The sequence below is a fragment of the Hemitrygon akajei genome, chromosome 6 (genome assembly GCF_048418815.1).
Source record: "Hemitrygon akajei chromosome 6, sHemAka1.3, whole genome shotgun sequence".
NCBI classification, from domain to species: Eukaryota; Metazoa; Chordata; class Chondrichthyes; order Myliobatiformes; family Dasyatidae; genus Hemitrygon; species Hemitrygon akajei.
Genome location: NC_133129.1, coordinates 93,664,357 through 93,684,256, shown reverse-complemented (window position 1 = coordinate 93,684,256; position 19,900 = coordinate 93,664,357). Strand labels below are relative to the sequence as shown.

Here is a 19,900-nt window from a genome sequence, read left to right as displayed (position 1 = left end):
ACCTCACGTCGTGGAGGGATTGGATATTTGGAATGTTTGAAGATCTAAGAACTTTGAAGTCGATCGTGTGAACAGATAGGGTCAAATGCCATTTTGGTAGGTGTACAAAAGATCAAAAGGATATTTAGGCAGATTGGAGACAAAGGGTAAGATACAAAAAAAACGAGTCAAAGAGTACTGAACCAAATTGTATGGATAGGGTCAAAGGACATTTAAGATGGTCAAAGGTTATTTTGGGAGATGGTCAACAAAGGGTTAAGGCCATTGAGAATGGGAATAGATATCAGGGTATTTGATGGTTACAGCTTGGCCTCCACTAACTGGTGAAGTTGCATTGTTTTCTGCCACAGAATTAGCCCCCGAGCCCTTAGGTTGAGACCCAAACCTCAACGCTTGGTGTTACATTCAGCAGTTCTCCTGTGCCGGATTCATGGAGGAACTCTTCAAAGTTCAAGTTCAAAGTCAATTTATTGTCAAAGTACATATATGTTACCCTGAGATTCATTTTCTTGCACGCACAGTCAATAAATCCATTGAATAATAACCATAATAGAATCAATGAAAGACCGCACCAACTTGAGCGTTCAGTGTGCAAACGACAACAAACCATGCAAATACAAAAAGAAAGGAAGAATAATAAATAAATAAACAATAACTAAATATATAACTCTTATAGAAGACCAACCAGCTCATCAACTTTTGTCAAGAAGGAGGGCAATCAAGTGCTGGCTCGGGTCAAGGTAGGCCGTGATGCACGTTGTTGCTAAGGCAACAAGGAATAGTTGATAAATCCTAGACCTGGGAGGCGGAGCTGAATGGAGTTGTTATCACTTCTTAAGACAGCTCAGGCGATTTCTCTAATTCTGGACTCTGCCCATCTCCAGTTTTCATTCTTTTTAATTTAGAGACACAGCATGGTAACACCCGTCCAGCCCAGTGAGCTCTTGCTGCTCAATTACACCCATGTGACCAATAGCACAATGCTATTGCTGTTCAGGGTTCAATTCCCACCCTTTGCAAGGAGTTTGTATGCTCTCCCCGTGACTGTGTGGGTTTCCTCTAGGTGCTCCAGTTTCCTCCCACAGTCCAAAGATGAACTGGTTATTAGGTTAATTGGTCGTTGTAAATTGTCCCGTGATTAGGCTAGTGTTAAATAAATGGGTTGTTTTGTGGTACGGCTCATTGGACTGGAAGGGCCTGTCCCATGCTGTATCTCTAAATAAGTAAATAGACAAACAAACAAACCTACTAACCTGTACACCTCTGAGATGTAGGAGGAAACTGGAACACCCAGGCACAACCCATGTGGTCACAGGACAAATCAGCAAACCCCTTACAGACAGTGGTAGAATCGAACCTGGGTCATCGGCGCTGTAATAGTGTTGCAGTAACCGCTATGCTACTGTGCGGCCACCGATAAAAGAGCCTTCAGCTGCTTGCACCGCCCAGCTCATGGTTTTTAATCCACAAAACCCACCAGCCCCTCTAGTCCCTTTGCGCTCCCCACCCACAGGCAATTCTTAACCACAATCAAAATGTTACATCAATGAAGCCAGGTGTTGCAGCTAGAATTCTTTGTACCTTGGTCCTATTGTTTATCCAGTCCCCAGACACTTGGGAAATCATGTTGCAGCTCCGCAAGATATTGCCAAGGCCACATTTGGATAACCGTGTACAGCTCTGGTCACCTGAGTTCTGAGGATCTAAGTTATAAGGAGAGACTAAGTAGGCTGCGATTGCTTCCCCTGGAGAGCATAGGAGGCCAAGGGGTGATCATAAAGAGCAGAGGTTCCCAATTTGGGTTCTATGGACCCTTTGCTTAATGGTATCGGTTCATGGCATAAAAAAGGTCGGGAACCCCTATTATGGAGGTTTACTGAATCATCAAGGCCATACATTAGGTGCACTGTGTCTTTGCAAAAGGTAAAGTTCATCTTCTTTTGCACTTTGGTTGTTTGTCAGTCTTTATGTAGTTTTTCATTGATTCTATTGTACTTCTTTGTTCTACTGTGAGTGCCTGCAAGAAAGTGAATCTCAGGGTAGCATGTGGTGACATACACGGACTTTGATAATAAGTTTACTTACAACTTTGCACAGTCGGTGTCTTTTCTCCCCAAGGCAGGGGAGTCTTAAACAGAGGGCATAGGTTTAAGGAGAGAGGAGAAACATTTAAAACGGATACAATGAGCAACGTTTTCACACAGAGGGTGGTACGTATACAGAATGCACTGCCAGAGGCAGATCCAAATGCAAAAATAAAAAGAGATTTGGACAGGACCAAACATGGGCGAAGGGTAGAATCTCAGATGGGTATCTTATTCAGCATTGATGGGTTGGACTGAAGAACCTACTTCCATGCATGACTCCTGGGGCTTATCATCTTTCTAAGACCAAGCACCACATTTCAATGAATGTTTCAATGTACATTAGGTAAATAAACGAGTCTGCAACAAAGCTAATGATTTTGTTTTAACAGAGCTGTTTGGCCTAATGACACAGAAGAATGTCATCCTGCCCACAGTGTTCATGCTGACTTCCAGGGAGAAACTCCTTAAGTCCCGCCTGACACTCACTGTCCTGAAGTCCCATATTCTGCTGTCGGACCGTTGGTAAACACAGATGTTTCAGCAGCTGCCTCACCAGAAGGTAGATCTTAAGACATAGGAGTAGAATTAGACCATTTGGCCCATCGAGGCAGTTCTGCCTTTCCCTCGCAGCTGATTTATTTTCCCTCTCACCCCCATTCTCCCTGGAACCTTTAACTCCACTTTAAATATATCTAATGACTTGGCTTCCACAGCCATCTGTGACAATTAATTCCACAGATTCACCTCTCACTGGCTAAAGAAATTCACCTCATCTCTGTTCTAAAGGGACATCCTTGTATTCGGAGGTCATAGCCTCGATTCCTAGACTCCCTCACTATAGGAAAATTTTCTCCACATCCACTGTATCTAGGCCTTTCAAAATTTGATAGGTTTCAATGAGATTCCCCTTATTCTTCTAAATTCCAGTGGGTACAGACCCAGAGCCATCAAACACCTCTCATATGCTAATCCTTTCCTTTCCAGGGACATTCTCGTGAATCTCCTCTGGATCCAAGTGCAGTTTGACCAATGCCTTATAAAGCCTTTACATTATATCTTTGCTTTTATATTCTAATCCTCTCGAAATGAATGATAACATCACTTTTGCCTTCCTCACCACCAAATCAACCTGCAAGTTAATCTTCAAGGATTCTTGCACTAAGTCTCTCGATTTGTTTCCCATTTAGAAAATAGTCTACACCTTTATTCCTTCTACCAAAATACGAGATCATTCACATTTTCCACATCTGTGCCCATTCTCTTAATTTATCTAAGTCATTCTGCAGACTACCTGTCCCTCCACCTATCTTTGTATCATCTGCATACTTGGCCACAAAGCCATCAATTCTGTCATCCAAATCGTGACATGATCTAACGTGAAAAGAAGTGGTCCCAACTTCTTTCGATTCCCACACTCCTCTTAAAACACTGGGGATTCCTTCTAACACTCTGAACAAATTTGTTGTGGAAGAAAATTCTGTATAAAGGGTTAAGATATCTGAGCTGTTAACAGCCTGCACCTTCCTTTAATTTTCAACATGCCTAGTGCTGATCTAAGTACATATCACAGCAGCAAGATGAAGTTTGTAGATTGTAGGGAGAACCCTATGGGCTGTCTGACAGTTAAAAAGTATGTCTGGTTTTCTTTCAGCTGTCTGGTACTAATATATAAAACAAATTATGCTTTTGTACTGCAATGACTTACTATAGCTAAAAACTTAATGGACCTACTTTATATCATAAATAAAGACTCACCATTCACCCTGGGTTCTCAGCATGCTTGCAATAACCTATCTTAGTTTCAGGGATTTTTGAACAGCCTACGTCTGTGTGTTTGGGCAGAAGAGATTGTCTCTGGCATTTTCTTGGGAATTGACAAAACACACAGGATTGATTTTTTTAACTGACTTATGTAATTGCCTATCTGTGTGCATCACAGTATAAAAAGGCTGTGACTATTGTTCTTTGGAAGACCTGACGATCACTCCATTAGCGAGTCACTCTTCCCTTACTCATGAATAAAGGTATTCTCCAGTCACTTCGAAGCCCATGTTCACTTTATTAGTGATCAACTTTAATTGAATTTTCTTAGCAAATTTATTTCCCTAACACTCATCCTGGCTCTGTTCTCCAATTCTTTATAAACTCACCAGAGCTGTTTCTCATATCCCTTATAAATTCAAAGAAGCCCCATTTCAGACATTTAGACATGATGTGAACGTGCACCCATATTATGGTAATTCTTGCACTGCCATCTTATAGTGTGAACTTGTAAATCTTGTAATCTTTGATTTCTAAATCTTGTACATCTTATGTTTAAGCTAACTTATTTTTTATTCTTTCTTACTTCAATTCTTATATTTGTATACCTGTGCACTTGTAATGCTACGGTGACACTGTCATTTCCCTTGGGATCAATAAAATATCTTCTCTATCTATTTACCTTCATAGTCTCATTAGGGCCCTGTTCACTCCACTCCTTATAAGCTCACCCAGGCCCTTCTTCCAGAATCCTTTTAAGCGCACCCTCAGTGGCAGCAAAACAAAGGAATTGTTTGTGGACTTCAGGAAGGGCAAGTCAGGAGAGCACACACACAAGGGGAAAGAGGGGAAACTCCTTCACTAAGAGTGTGAGAGTGTGGAATGAGCTCCTGTGCAAGAGGTGCAAGCGAGCTCAATCTCAACGTTGAAGAGAAGTTTGGATAGGTACGTGGGTGGTAGGGGTGTGGAGGGCTATAATCCCGGTGCAGGTCGATGGGAGTACGCAGTTTCAATGGTTCAGCATGGACTAGATGGTCTTTTTGGTGCTGTACTTTGCTATAACTGAGTCCTCGCTGAGGGTTCACTGGAGGAAAGAATGAGCAGCTTTCAATTCCTGGGCGTTGACATCTCAGAAGGTCAATCCTTATTCAATCATGACCAAGACATACCAGTGACTCACTTCATTGGGAGTATGAGGGGATTTAGACTCACAAAAGACTCTCACAATTTTCTACCAATCCATGCTGTAGATGCTTCAGACTAGTTGCATCGCAGCCTGGTACGGAGGCTCCAACGCACAGATCACAAGAGTTTGCAGAGGGCTGTACACTCAGCCAGTGCCATCACGGGCACCACACTCCCATTATCAACGACGTCTTCACAAGGTAGTGCCTCAAGAAGGCAGCATCCATCAGAATCAGGATCAGGGTTAATATCACTGGCACATGTCATAAAATTCGTTGGTTTTCTTGGCAGCAGTACATTGCAATACTTAATGATAAAAATTGTAAATTACAGTTCAAGTATATAATAGTAAGTCATGCAAAAAAAAGTAGTGAGGTAGTGTTCAGGTGTTCAATGTTCACTCAGAAATTTGAAAGCAGGTGGCAGAGGGGAAGAAGCTGTCCCTGAATCACTGAGTTTGTACCTTCAGGCTCCAGTACCTCCTCCCTGACGGTAACAGTGAGAAGAAACCATATCTTGGGTGACAGGGGTTCTGACTGATGGATGCCAGCTTTTTGAGACATTTCTCCTTGAAGATGTCCTGGATGCTACAAAGGCTAGTGCCCATGACTAAGTTTACAAGTCTCCACAGCTTACCTTGATCCTGTGCAGTGTCCGCACACTCCCCCCCCTCCCCCATACCAGACAGTGATGCAGCCAGTTAGAATGCACTCCACTGTAGAAATTTGTGAGTGTCTTTGATGACCTACCAAATCTCCTCCTAACGAAATATAGCCGCTGTCGTGCTATCAGAATTGTGATGTTATGTTGTAAATTTGATCACACTTGGAGTATTATGTATAGTTCTGGTCACTGCACCATAGGAAGGTGTTCTGAGCCATGCCCTCTTTATGTTACTACCATCAGCGAGAAAGTACAAGGATCTGAAGACCTACATTCAACTAAATAGGAACAGCCCCTTCCCCTCCATCATCAGATTTCCAAACAGTCCATGAACCCCTGAACACTATCTCACTTTTGCACTACTGATTTTTGTAACTGATTGTAATTTGATGTCTTACGCTGTACTGTTGCCGTAAAACAACAAATTTCAGAACATACAGTAAGCCAATGAGAATAAACTTGATTCTGATTCTCACTCTGATAAATAAACCCATTTCCCACCCTCCCTATAAACTCACCGGGATCCTGTTCCCACTTTCCTTTTAACTCACTTGGCCCTGTTCTGCATGCTTTATCTAAACTTACCAATGTTCACTATAAACCTCACTAGACGCCACACAAAAACACTTGAGGAACTGAACCAATGTTCACTGCAAACCTTTTTAGACGCCCCAAACACAAAATGTCGAAGGAACTCAGCAGGTCAGGCAGCATCTTTTGGAAATTAATAAACAGTCAATGTTTTGGCCCAAGACTCTTCTACAGGACCTGTATTAACGACACTGTGTAATGTCTTTAAAAAAGGTGAACTAAATGTATTTTGCAATGTTAACAGGAATAATATCCAATATCTTGGAAAATCTGATAGCTTTGTCACCACCAAATTCCAGAGAGTGATGGATTATTTGGAGTTAACTCTTCTCTCTCTCTCTCTCTCTCTCTCTCTCTCTCTCTCTCTCTCTCTCTCTCTCTCTCTCTCTCTCTCTCACACACACACACACACACACACACACACACACACACACACACACACACACACACACACACACACACACACACACACACACACACACACACACACACACACACACACACACACACACACACTCTCACTCCTTTTATTGTTCCTGCCAGTAATCTAGGGATTAAGGATACACTAGGGATTCTCTATATCAGCCAATTGTTCCCAATAGTCTCAAAGGTACAAAGCTTCTATATATATATACATAATATTTAAAAACCAGACTAAAATTGTATCCCTATGCTGTTTAACAATGCCTTGTTTTTAATAAGGTCTCACCCATCAAGAATAATTAGATGATTATGTAGCTTTTACCTACCAATCGGCACCAATGAGTTGGACAGTTCAGATTCAGTCATCTTACACCTAACAATGGTAGCTCACAATGTATACAGGAGTCACATACCTGCAGAAAACACCCCTTAAACATTATTAAACTGCCCAGTTTTGTGATCAGGGTGAGATAGAAGGTTAGGAGTAGGCTTTGTGGAGCAGAAACACCTGCCAGTCCCCTTGCTGCATGCAATAAAGTTCAGAAATCCCACATGCTCAAATAAAAGGCCTCTGCATTCCTGTGCAACCAAAATATGTTTGGCTTCCGAGAGCCATTCACGTCGATGGCAGACTATCTTCCTGCTCACTGACATTAAATACGTCTGAAGACCTTCTTCTTAGGTGGTACACAGAGGAAGAGAACGATGGCAGAATCTTCAGCCTCATCTTCTTCACCCCTGTTTTGAAAAGCTGTCAGGTCCACGCAGTTTGCAGATCGGAGTCCCAGTTAGAGCAGACTTTAGTCACTGCCCTTCCCCACTCGTCAATCTTTCTTACAGGGGCGATCCCACCAGTTGCCATTAACAAGGGAAGTTGGGAATCGCTGGGTTTTCCAGTTTTGCACTGAAATTTGAGATTCAATATTCAGTCCCTCCTCCAGCGTGGTGGGAACTGTTTTTGCAATGAAAGTGACCACCAAATCCAAACAGACACGGCTTCTTCAAATCAGCAGCTCTTGACAAATCTTCCTCAGAATCCTCACCACCCAGACTCACTCCCAAAGTTTCTGAAAGGGAAGGTTGGCACCTTGCGAAGCCTTGCCTCGGCTTTTCTGTGGCTTTGCGGTTGAAACATCACCTCCCCGTTCCTCCTCCTCCTGCTCGTGCCTCCTGCAGGCAAAGTTAAAAGGTGGGTGGCGTAGGTGAAGGGGCGATGGCGAGCCAACTAGGAGGAGTCAAAATCCCTTTTTCCATTCTGGAAGTTGTAATCACAGGCGGACTTCCTGGCCCAGGTTACATCTCTTCGTCTTCGCTGGCCTTGCTCCAGCGGTGGCAACAGTTAGCAGTTATCCCCAGCAGGAAGTTCATGGCAACTGATGCAATTGACACAGCGAAGCCCACAAAAGCGATGAAAAGGTAGTCGTCCAGACTCAGCGAGAATCGACAGGCCTTGAAGCTCTCTTCAGTCAGGGTGAAAAGAGGAGTGCCTTTGACCTGCCCCGGGGCGGCACAGACAACTTCCCTGGAATCTGGCACAAGAAAAACACAACAGGTTACCAAAAGTAAGCTGGATGGAGCATAAAGAGGAGTTTTATTGGGTGCTCAGTTGGGTGGAATTGTGGTTCAGTGGGTAGAGTAGTTGCCTCACAGGCACAGATACCCTGGTTTGATCCCGAGCTCTAATGGTTTGTGTGTGTGAGAATGTGGGTGAATAAAACATAATTAGTATAAGATAGATTGTTTATGGTCAACACAGATTCAGTGGGCCGAAGGGCCTGTGCTGTATGAATTTTGATGACCTTCCCATATATCAACCTTCACAAGTCAGGTTATGTGGACTGAGGATTGGCCTAGCAGCTTTTATTTCAGGGTGAGGTATTGCATTTTGGGTAATCAAACCAGGAAAGGACTTATTCAGTGAATGGTAAGGCCAGTGGGGAGCGGCACGGAACAGAGGCACCTAGCAGTACAAGCGCATAATTCATTAAAAGCAATATCACAAGTAGACAGTTTGGCTCAAAGGCCTTCATCAAAGTTCAAAGTTAAAAGTAAATTTTATTATCAAAGTACATATATGTCACCATATTTATCCTTGAGATTCACTTTTTGTGGGCATTCTCAATAAACCTATAGAATAATAACAATAACAGAATCAATGAAAGACCACCCAACTAGGGTGTTCAACCAATCAGGTTATTTGAGTATGGAAGCTGGGACGTTATAATGCAGTTATATAAGACATTGGTGAGGCCACACTTTTGGTCATCTTATCACAGGAAGGGTGTAAGTAAGCTAGAAAGAGTTGAAGAAAAGATTTGCCGGGATGCTGCCTGGACTTGGGGGTCAGAGTTACAAGGTGAGGTTATGTGGACTAGTATTTCATTCCCTGGAATGTAGGAGGTTGAAAGGTGACCTGACAGAGGTATAGAAGTGTGACAACCACAGACTCTGCTGTGGTGTTTACACACTGGCATACGGTGCAACAGGTTCGGCAAGCTCACTCGTGAGTATGCATGTTCTAGCTAATTATTATTTCATTATGGTGTTATTTAAATCCCTTCTTTTCATTCTAGTCTTGTGGAGACTTGACCAAAAGCACAGCGACATTTACGCTCCCTGTTTACCCTCGTCCTTATCCAGGAAAAGAGGATTATCGTTTCGACAGACGCTGGAAAGGAGCGGTATTCGTTATTACTTCCAGCCGTGGTGTTACCATTAACTTATACCATGAGAGTTCAGTTAACAGCCCTGTTGGCCTAGTGTTTATTGTTTCCTTTTCCTTTAATCTCTCTAACAGTTCTCATTAAAGCCTGTGAACTGTCGACTGCTTCAATGTCTCTTCCTCTCCCCACATTTGGGCCATATCTGAATGTTGTGTCAAGAAGATCAGGAGGGCCATAGACAGGGTGAAAGCATGTAGTGTTTTTCCCAGGGAAGGGCTGCTAAAACCAAGAGGGCATAGGTTAAAGGCCAGAGGAAAGAGATTTAAAAGGGACATTAGGTGTGATATGTGTTTGGAACAAGCTGCCATATGTAGTGTTTGAGGTGGGCACATTGGCAATGTATAAAAGCCATCTAGAGAGGTATATGGAGAGGAGAGGTGCCAATGGATGGGACTAGCTCACTGGCAACACAGTTAGCATGGATGTGTTGGGCCGAAGGGCCTAATTCTGTGTTGTATGTGGAAGATTTCAGAGGTACACAGAGCGGTAGGTGCGAGGATTGTGCTGCCAGAAACGGTGATCCAGGCCAAATGGAGGCGTCAGGGTCCTGAAGGCAAGAGCGTATTGAAGCAACTGAACCCAATGTCTGGACAACGAGTTAGGTGCAGGGCCAAGTTGAAAAGGACAAGGTGTTGGGGCCCGAGGCGAGCAACGGGCTGGCTCAGCTCACTGATCTGCTCTGCGCTGAACTAAGAGCGTGTACACAGACTCTCTCTGTGGACTTCAGTTCAGAAAGCTGTTTGCTTGCATTTATTGTGTTTTTTCTCTCTCTGCCCACTGGGTGTTCGAAGGTTTTTTTAAAATGGGTTCTTTTGGGTTTCTTTGTTTGGTGACTGCCTGTTAGGAGACAAATCTCAAGGTTGCATAATGCACACATACTGTGATCATCAATGTACTTTGAACTTTGGTAGAGACAGACTGTATATCAGGGACATTAAGATAGGCCATGAATGATAGATAGATAGATAGATACTTTATTCATCCCCATGGGGAAATTCAACTTTTTTTCCAATGTCCCATACACTTGTTGTAGCAAAACTAATTACATACAATACTTAACTCAGTAAAAAAATATGATATGCATCTAAATCACTATCTCAAAAAGCATTAATAATAGCTTTTAAAAAGTTCTTAAGTCCTGGCGGTAGAATTGTAAAGCCTAATGGCATTGGGGAGTATTGACCTCTTCATCCTGTCTGAGGAGCATTGCATCGATAGTAACCTGTCGCTGAAACTGCTTCTCTGTCTCTGGATGGTGCAAAGTAGAGGATGTTCAGAGTTATCCATAATTGACCGTAGCCTACTCAGCGCCCTTCGCTCAGCTACCGATGTTAAACTCTCCAGTACTTTGCCCACGACAGAGCCCTCCTTCCTTACCAGCTTATTAAGATGTGAGGCGTCCCTCTTCTTAATGCTTCCTCCCCAACACGCCACCACAAAACGGGGAGTTAAGGGAGGGAGGGGTGTAGTGGGGTGGAGATGCGTCTCTACAAAAGGAGGTGTAAGGCACTCCATCCCTCTGCTAGCCTGCAGGTCACCCTTAGGCACAGCCCACCCCCCGCCACCCCCCAGGCACGTGAAGCCACGGGATCAGTTGGTGGATGGTCGTATGAGCAGCCGGTGCAGATCACAAGTCCTGGTTATGCGACCACTGACACCAGGCAGACAATCTCTGAAGAGTATTGATAATGGCTGGGGTCACCCGTCTTGTAAAGACACTGCCCAGAAGAAGGCAATGGCAAACCACTTCTGTAGAAAAATTTGCCAAGAACAATCATGGTCAAAAGGCCACGATCGCCCACGTCATACAACACGACACAGAATGATGATGATGTATGAGGGAAGTGTTACATTAATCTGAGAGTAGGTTAAAAGGTCGGCACAACATCGTGGGCCGAAGAGCCTGCGCTGTGCTGTGGTGTTCTGTCACTGTCACTCTAACCCTCTGCCAGTATCACTCACATCTGACAGTTCGATGTCAATAACAGCAGCCTGGGCTTATTTTAGCATTACAGCTGCAAAGACAGATGTGATCATTTATAATTTGCACGTCAACATCTGCACTGGAAAATGAATGGTCCCTGTGCGTTTTCCCAGTTGTACTTGAAGCTAATTACAGGAAACAAGCAGCACCAGCACAGAGGCAGTACTGGAAGAAAACATCTGAGGTCATAAAATTAGACGATCGGAACAAAAACAAAATATGGTAATACATTGCAAAGTTATGTAGTTCAAAGATAGCCTGGAGGTCGGGGGCCTATCATTGACTAGTCGGGGGTCGGGGGGGTGTCAATACCAAAGATCGAAGCTCTAGTGCCAAGCCTGGAGGTTGGAGGCCCGTAGGCGTGAGGACTGTCCTGGAGTTGGGGACCCGTCATTGGCTAGATCAGGGGTCAACACCAAATATCAAAGCTTGAAGGCTAAAGCCAGTAGGCCAATAGGCCCGAGGACTGCCCTAGAGTTGGGGGACTGCAATCGGCTAGACCGGGGGTCAACACTGAAGATGAAAACACAAAGGCTGAAGCATGTAGACAAGTAGGCCCGAGGACTGTCATCGGCTAGATAGGGGTCAACACTGAAGATCAAATCCAAAGGCTGAAGCATGTGGGCCAGTAGGCCTGAGGACTGTCCTAGAGCTGGGGGACTGTCATCAGCTAGACCAGGGCTCAACACCAAAGAACTAAGCCTGAAGGCTGAAGCCTATAGGCCTGTAGGCCCAAAGACTGTCCTGGAGTTGGGGGATTGTCCGTGTGTGTGTGTATGTGTGGGCGGGAGGGAGGAGTGGGGCTGATTTTGCTGTCGACCTTCTGTCACTTGTGTATTCTGTGTTGTTCTGCTGGGCACGATGGGCGTGCTATGTTGACGCCGGAATATGCAGAGACTCTTGCGGGCTGCCCCCAGCACATCCTCGAGTGTGCTGGTTGTTAACACAAACCACGCGTTCACTGTATGTTTCAATGCACATGTGATGAACAAATCTGAAACATTTTTATAAAATATCTAATATTTATAAAATGTGGACCATACATGTTACATGAGTGAGAGAGTGAAATTGAGAGAGACAGATGGATAAGAGAGCAAGAATTAGAGAAGGATGGAGTGAGAGGAGAAATGAAAGAGAGGCCTAAATATAGAACAGGTGAGAAAGACAGACTGAGAGAAGCAGAGGTGAGAGGAGGATGATAATAAATTGTGACAGAGATTGAAAAGTGGCAGAGTGAAACAAGAGCTTAAGACCATAAGACATAGGAACAGCATAAGGCTGTTTGGCTGATTGAGACTGCTCAACCATTCCATCACGGCTGATTTATTATTCCTCTCAACCCTATTCCCCTGCCTTCTCCCCATAACCCTTACAAATCAAGATACTATCAGCCTCTGCTTTAAATATACCCAATGACTTGGCCTCCACAGCTGTCTGTGCCAATGAATTCCACAGATTTACCACTCACTGGCTAAAGAAAATCCTCCTCATCTCAGTTCTAAAGGGATATCCCCCTACTTAGAGGCTATGCCTTCTGGTTCTGGACTCCCCCACCATGGGAAACATCCTGACCATGTCCACTCTATCTAGGCCTTTCAATGATCGATAGGTTTCAATAAGATTCCTCTCATTCTTCTAAACTCCACCAAGTACAGGCCCAGAGCCATAGAACACTCCTCATACATTAACTCTTTCATTCCTGGGATCATTGTTGTGAACTTCCTCTGGACCCTCTCCAATGCCAGCACATCCTGGGGCCCAAAACAGCTCACCATGTTCCAAATACGGTCTGAGCCATGGCTTCGGAAGCCTCAGCATTACCACCTTGGGTTTAACATTCTAGTCCTCTAGAGATGAATAGGAGGAAGGAACATGGATGAGTGGAGTGAGAAAGGGAGGGAGAAACTGAGTGAAAGGGCATTGTAGCCAAGCAGGAGGAAACGGGGGATGATAGGGAGAGGGAAAAGACGAGAGTCAGCTTAGCAAGAGAAAGTGAGTTGTTAAAAATGAAAGCAGTATACATACATTCAGTGGCCACTTTATTAGGTAACACACACAAAATGCTGGAAGAATGCAGCAGGTCAGGCAGCATCTATGGAAATGAATTAACAGTCAATGTTACGGGCCAAGACCCTTCTTCAGGAAGGGTAAGGTGATAAGGTGGCCACTGAGTTTATGTTCGTGGTCTTGGCTGCTGTAGCCCATCCACTTCAAGGTTAGACATGTTGTGTATTCAGAGATGCTCTTCTGCTCACCACTGTTGTAATGCATGTTGACTGAGCTACTGTCACCTTCCTGTCAGCTGGAACCAGTCAGCCATTCCCCTCTGACTACTCTCATTAACAAAAAAAAAGTCACTCACAGAACTTCTGCCTACTGGATGTTTTTTGTTTTTCGCACCATTCTCTGTAATCTCAAAAGACTGTTGTGCATGAAAATCCCAGGTGATCAGCAGTTTCTGAGACACTCAAACCACCCTGTCTGGTACCAACAATCACATCTCTTCCCCATTCTGATGTTTGGTCTGAACAATAACTGAACCTCTTGACCATGTCCGCATGCTCTTATGCATTGAGTTGCTGCCACATGATTGGCTGATTAGATATTTGCATTAGTGAGTAGGTGTACAGGTGTACCTATTAAAGTGGCCACTGAGCGTATGACAAGAAAGTGAGGGACAGAGAGAAAGAGAGAGTGGTGTAGAAAACAGGAAGGGCGTATAGGAAAGAATGAGAGAAAGAGAGGGAGTGAAAGATGGTGAGTGAGTGAGTGAGAGAAAGACATACAGCACAGAAACAGACCTCTCGGCCCTACTTGTTCATGCTGACCAGTGTGTGTCCTTCTGCACTTAACTTGGTCCATAGCGCCCTTGCGCCTAAGTGATTCAGGTGGATTGGCTTGCCGAGAGAGAAAAAGCTAGAGAGTGAAGGATGAGGAGGGCTATGTGTGGAAGAAATGAGAGAGAGAGGCAGAGAAAGAGAAAAAAAGACTGACAGAAAATGAGAGAGAGAGAGAGGTAAAGTGAGAAATGGAAAAACAGGATAAAAGACAAGAATCCAAAATATAGATAGTATAAGGAAACAGAGTCATAGAAGAGTACAGTACATTAATAGGCCCTTTCAGCCCATCTGGTCCATGCCAAACCATTTAAACAGCCTAGTCCCATCAACCTGCACCCAGACCATAGCCCTCAATACCCCTCCCAATCATGTACTTATCCAAATTTGTCTTAAACAGTGAAATCCAGCTCATTCACCTCTTGTGCGGACAGCTCATTCCACAGTCTCACCACCCCCGAGTGAAGAAGTTTCCCCTCATGTTCCCCTTAAACCTTTCACCTTTCCCCCTTAACCCATGACCTCTGGTTGTAGTTGCACCCAACCTCAGTGGAAAAAGCCTGCTTGCATTTATCCTATGTGTACCACTCATAATTTTATATGCTTCTATCAAATCTCCCCTCAATCTTCTACATTCTAAATGACTTAGATAAACAGAGGCAAACAGTGAAAGACTGAGTGAGATTGTTTCATGCACTTACAGGAGCTGGGACCTGAGAATCAGACCTATGACCAATGTTCACTTCCCCATATACCAACTCCCCTTGAAGCTGCAGTCCAGTGGTGAAGACATTAGTCGCTGGATCATGTCCAGAAGCAGCTGAATACTTGTCACATTGCTGGAGTCATCTGCTAAGGGCAGCAGTCTTCTCTAGGTTAAGAAAAGCTGGTGGCAATTTTCAGATCAACAATCTGGTGTCAACCAAGAGAATTCAGGATCCTCGCCATCAAAATCACTGCTACTAAACTTTTAAACTTGAGGTAAATAAGATAATGGAATTTAAATATCCTTATTTGCGATAATGGAAATTGAGTTCATTAGTTCAGAGCACTGGATTACTGGTGCATGACTTCAGCGCTACATCAGAATCCCCTGGGTATGTGGCAGGGAAAGAGAAAGGGAGAGGCAGAAATGGAAAAAAAGAGAGCAAAGGAACAGATAAGGGAGGGAAAGACACAGAAAGAGAGAGAAGTGGAAAGAGTGTTAGAGAATGGATAAAGGAGAAAAAGACAGAGAAAGAGTGAGAGAGAAATGGGAGGAAGGAATGTAGGGAAATGGATAAGAGATGTAAAGAGGAAAGAATGAGAGAGAAATGTAAGGAAAGAGAGTGAGGAAGTTGATAGGGGAGAAAACAGAGATAGAGAGAGAGAAACTAGACATATTCCGTTTATCTCAGTTCCAGCGCTAGATTGAACTAGAACTGAGCAGAGCTGGTATGCCTGGACTCTTTCGATTTTGTGTTTTATATTTGTGTTTTTTTTTGCTGATTGCAGCAATTGTTTATTTTGTGCATTGGTGGGTTGGAGTGTGAGATTTTTCTTTGAACGTGTTCCATGGCGTTTCTTTGTTTTGTGGCTATCTGTGGGAAGATGAATCTCAGGGTTGTATATTGCACACCTACCTTGAGTCTTTGAACAGAGACAGAGGGAGGGAAGGAAAGAAATAAGAGAGAGAAGAAGGAAATAAAGAAAAGGGGTAAGCAGTGAGACAGTGGCATAGCTAGCAACATATCTAACAGCTCCAGAGACCTCCTGACCTCCAGTAGTGTTTGTGTCTGTGTGTATGTCTGTGTGTGTGTCTGTGTGTATTCCCCCCAGGTGTTCCAGTTCTCTCTCACATCTCAAAACCTTGCAAGTTGCTAAATTAATGGTGTAAATTATCCCCTACATTGCAGATACAGCAGGTGATGGAAAATTAACAAGAATGTGAAGAGAATTGCTTACATGGAAAATATGTGTGGGGCTCGGTCATGGGATTGCTCTGTGAGCTAGCATTTCTCAGTGGGCTGAATAGACTCCCTTTCTGCTTTAGGGAGTTATTGAATGGCAGATCTGACTTGAGGAACAGTACAATCTACTCCTGTTTCTACTTCTTGTTTTTTAATCGGGTACCATAGGTCACAATAACAGGCACAACAGAAAACATCAAACCAAACAAAATCTGTTGTAAGTCTGTAATTTAAATTTAAAAAAACACAGAAAATACTAGAAACACTCTGCAGGTTGGGCAGCATCTATGGAAAGGAAAGCATCAAAACTGGGAAAGAGAGATGAACACAAATTGTATTTAAATTAAATTGTTAAGAGAGTGAGGAAGGAGAGATAGATAGGATAAAGGAAATAGGATGAGATCAGTGTCACATTGTGGATAAGTTGTGGACACTGAATTAATGCAGGGTAGTTGGGGGGGGGGGAGGCAGTCAGAGAATGATAATACAAGTGAAGGGGTTTCTTCCTGTTCCTTAGTTAATCTGTGCTATAGGTCACTGTTTTTCTTATTCAATCCAATAGTAATTTGAACAACTCTTAAATTAACCTACTCTGCTCCAAGTCCCATGCTGGTGGATAACAAAGTACCTCCTCTCTGTTTCCATATAGGTAGTCCTACCCTGTTTTCACAGTGTCCCAATGTTATTGCTAAAAGTCCAATACCAAAGCCATTGTAGGAACCATGGTACCTATCTAAAGGCAGGAATTCAACTTCGACCCTGCCAAATGGTAAAATAAAGTACTGGGCTTTAAATAAATTTTGAATAAAATTCTCATATCATAAAGAAGGCCAAGAAAGCCACTGGACAGAAAACATATCAGGTTTGTTAACATTGTTCAGGCAAGCACTTGCCACCCCGACTCATCCTGGGCCTACATGTGGCTCCAGGCCCCCAGTTGAATCTTAAGTGCCTCCTCAGTTAAGGGGCAATTAGGGAAAGGCAGTAAATGCTGGCATTGTCACCGAGTCTGAGAAAGAATGAAAGGAATATTTATCCAGTCCCAGTACATTACAAGGCACTTTACAGCCAGATCAGCTGTTCCATAACACAAACTGTGCAGCCCATGGAGGCACAGCAAGCTCCAAGGTAAATAAAATGTGACATGCACATCAGTGAGTGTGTTAAGTATGTGTGTGTTTGAGTGTGTAAATGTGTCTGTATAAGTGTGTGTGTGTGTGTATGTATGCACAGTCTGTGGGCTTCTGTATACACAGTATGTATGGATCTTTATGTAAGTGTATTTGTGTGTCTATATGTGTGTCTGGGTCTATGACACACTACGTGTGCCAATATGTTTGTGTATGTAAGAGGCTGTGTGTATGTATAGTCTGTGGACACCTGTATATATTGAGTGTCTTTATGCAAGTGTGTGTGTCTGTGTGACTCTATGTATGTGTGAGGTGCCTCTTTGTGTGTGTGTCTGTGTCTCTGTGTGTCTGTCTGTCTGTGTTTGTGTGTGTGTGTGTGTGTCTGAATGTGCGTGGGGCCCCTTGGCCATACCCTTACTGGAGTTAGACTGCTGTGTCTGAGTGTGTGAGTGTGCGTGGGGCCCCTTGGCCATACCTTACCGGAGTTACACTGGTGGACACGCTTCAGGAGCCACTTCAGCAGCGGTTCCAGGGTGCAGCCGCAGAACCAGGGGTTGCCGGCCAGGCGGAGCGACACTGTGGACGGGAGGCTGTCCAGCAGCTGCTGGCTGATGGAGGTGAGCCCGCTGTGGCTGAGGTCCAGGTACTGAAGGCGAGTCAGGGATGCGAACCCGATGACGGAGAGCCCGGGGTTGTGGCTCAGGGTGAGGGTGGCCAGGTTCTGGGTGGGCTCCAGCAGTTCGCGAGTCACCAGGCTGAGGTTGTTGTAACTCAGGTCCAAGTGCATCAGCTTCCTCAGGGGGACAAAGAGCTGGTCGGGCAGCTCACTCAGAGAGTTGTTGTGGAGGTCCAACACCAGCAGTTCGGTGTAGCAGGAAAAGTAATCCAAAGGCAGTGAGTGGAGTTTATTGTGAGCCATACTGAGGTTGGAAACGTCCAGAGGGAAGCCAGTGGGGGCCACGACCAGCCCTCTCTGGCTACAATCGGCCGTCTTCTTCCTGCAGTTACAAAATGCTGGACAGCTCCGAGCAAGTCTCTGAACCACGAGAATTAACAGCAAAGAGCTCACATACATAATCCTGGCCTGGAAGTCGTTCCTTCTCCCTCCCTCTCTCTCTTTCTTTCCCTCTCTCTCTCTCTCTCTCCAGATCAGATGTAATGATAGTTGAGCTCTCTCCCGAAAGTACCGGGGGCGTTCCTCCCAGTCTCTTCCCACCGCCCCTGGCATCCAAGGAAGAAAAATCCAGGGAATAACATCTGCAAACGACAAGTGAACAAGCAGATTACAAGAGACCCCAAACTGCAAATCTAACCCCAGACACAGACAATTGCAGAATACCCCACTGCATTTTATATATTTTTTTAGTATAAACCTGTGGATTTACAGCTATGTGTGCAATTGCAAAGGGCTTACCAAATATCTGGCTAAAGATAGAACAAGACAAAGGATTTTTTCTCTCTCTCTCATGCTCTCCAGCTTCAGAGGGGACCGATCGCCTCCTGCTTCTTGCCACTTTTTCTGGCCGCCCAGCGCTCACTTTGAACTGAGGCTTGGCTCCACAGACGGATGGGGAGACGGACAGGCAGACATGCAGAGACAAGACAAGGGCTCTGTTGTGTTTACAATGAAATTAAACTGTTTTCTCTCCCCATAGCTTCCAGTGACGTGAGGCTGTTGCCTAGCAACTGTCTCCACATCCCAAACCAAGTGTAGCAGGGAAGCACCATCATAATGAGTCACTCAGTAACCCAGCACGGAGGCAGGCCATTCAGCTCGTGGGGTATGCGCCAGCCCATTTACCTATTCTCCCTAAATTCCTATCGACACATCTAGCCCCCCCCCCCCATGAGATCCTACACCCCACCCACACACTGGGGCAAAATTTAAAATGGCTAACTCACCCACTGACCCTGTATGTCACTGGGATGCAGGAAGAAACCCACACGGTCACAGGGGAGCTCGGTGCAAGTTCTACCCAAGCATTGCCAAAGATCAGGGTTGAACCTGGGCCTCTACCAGCCTTGTTATCAGTGAGTCCAGAATTTGAGGTCTAGCATTCGGTGAGCGGTGGGTACTGTCTGCGGCCTATGCCGAGGATTGAGGCCTGAAGGTTAATTGGAACTCCTGCCCATTGACGGAGCCACCAAGCCTACAGATTCCTATGCATTCATTGGGGGTGTCAAAGCTCCAATCTCTGTGATTCCACAAGTCCATTGGAGGCCGAAAACAGCCCTATCCTGGGGTTAGAGGACTGTGTGTGTGTGTGTGGGTGGGAGGGAGGAACAGGCCGTGTTTTGCTGGTGCTGTTTTGTTGCTTGTTTCATTGTGTTCTGTGTTGCTATGCCAAGCATTGTGGGCATGCCAAGTTGGCGGGTAGTGTGTGGTGACAGTTGGGGGCTGCCCCCAGCACATCCTTGGGTTGTGCCGGTTATCATCGTAAACGGTGCATTTCACAAACAAGAGAGCATCTGCAGGTGCTGGAAGCACAAGCCACACACACAAGATGATGGAGGAACTCAGCAGGTCAGGCAGCATCTATGGAAAACGAGTACAATCGACATTTCGG

The 19,900-nt window shown here is 44.7% G+C and overlaps 2 protein-coding genes across 3 annotated transcripts in view; one reads left to right on the top strand and one right to left on the bottom strand.

The window, feature by feature from the left end:
- LOC140729287 (trypsin-like) overlaps positions 1 to 19,900 on the top strand; it is an 83,979-nt gene that overhangs the window by 6,671 nt on the left and 57,408 nt on the right. The window contains exon 3 of one of the 2 annotated variants that reach the window (XM_073048892.1): positions 677 to 740. The exons of the other annotated variant lie outside the window; for it this stretch is intronic. The gene's annotated coding sequence lies outside the window, so the exon portion shown is untranslated. The remainder of the gene's footprint in view (positions 1 to 676; positions 741 to 19,900) is intronic. 2 annotated transcript variants of the gene reach the window in all.
- Positions 6,959 to 18,977, bottom strand: LOC140729288 (leucine-rich repeat-containing protein 55-like). Its single transcript, XM_073048894.1, has 3 exons — positions 18,748 to 18,977; positions 17,814 to 18,590; positions 6,959 to 8,239 (listed from the first exon to the last, which is right to left on the bottom strand). Exons 2-3 carry the CDS (start codon positions 18,559 to 18,561, stop codon positions 8,004 to 8,006), a joined length of 984 nt encoding a protein of 327 aa, XP_072904995.1. The 5' UTR covers positions 18,562 to 18,590; positions 18,748 to 18,977; the 3' UTR covers positions 6,959 to 8,003.

Excerpts from the sequence above, each read along its gene's own strand:
- LOC140729288 (XM_073048894.1), bottom strand. The coding sequence starts at position 18,561 with ATGCCAGGGGCGGTGGGAAGAGACTGGGAGGAACGCCCCCGGTACTTT. Across the intron at positions 8,240-17,813 it reads TGTCCACCAGTGTAACTCCG|ATTCCAGGGAAGTTGTCTGT; the intron begins GTAAGGTATGGC and ends TTCTTGTGCCAG.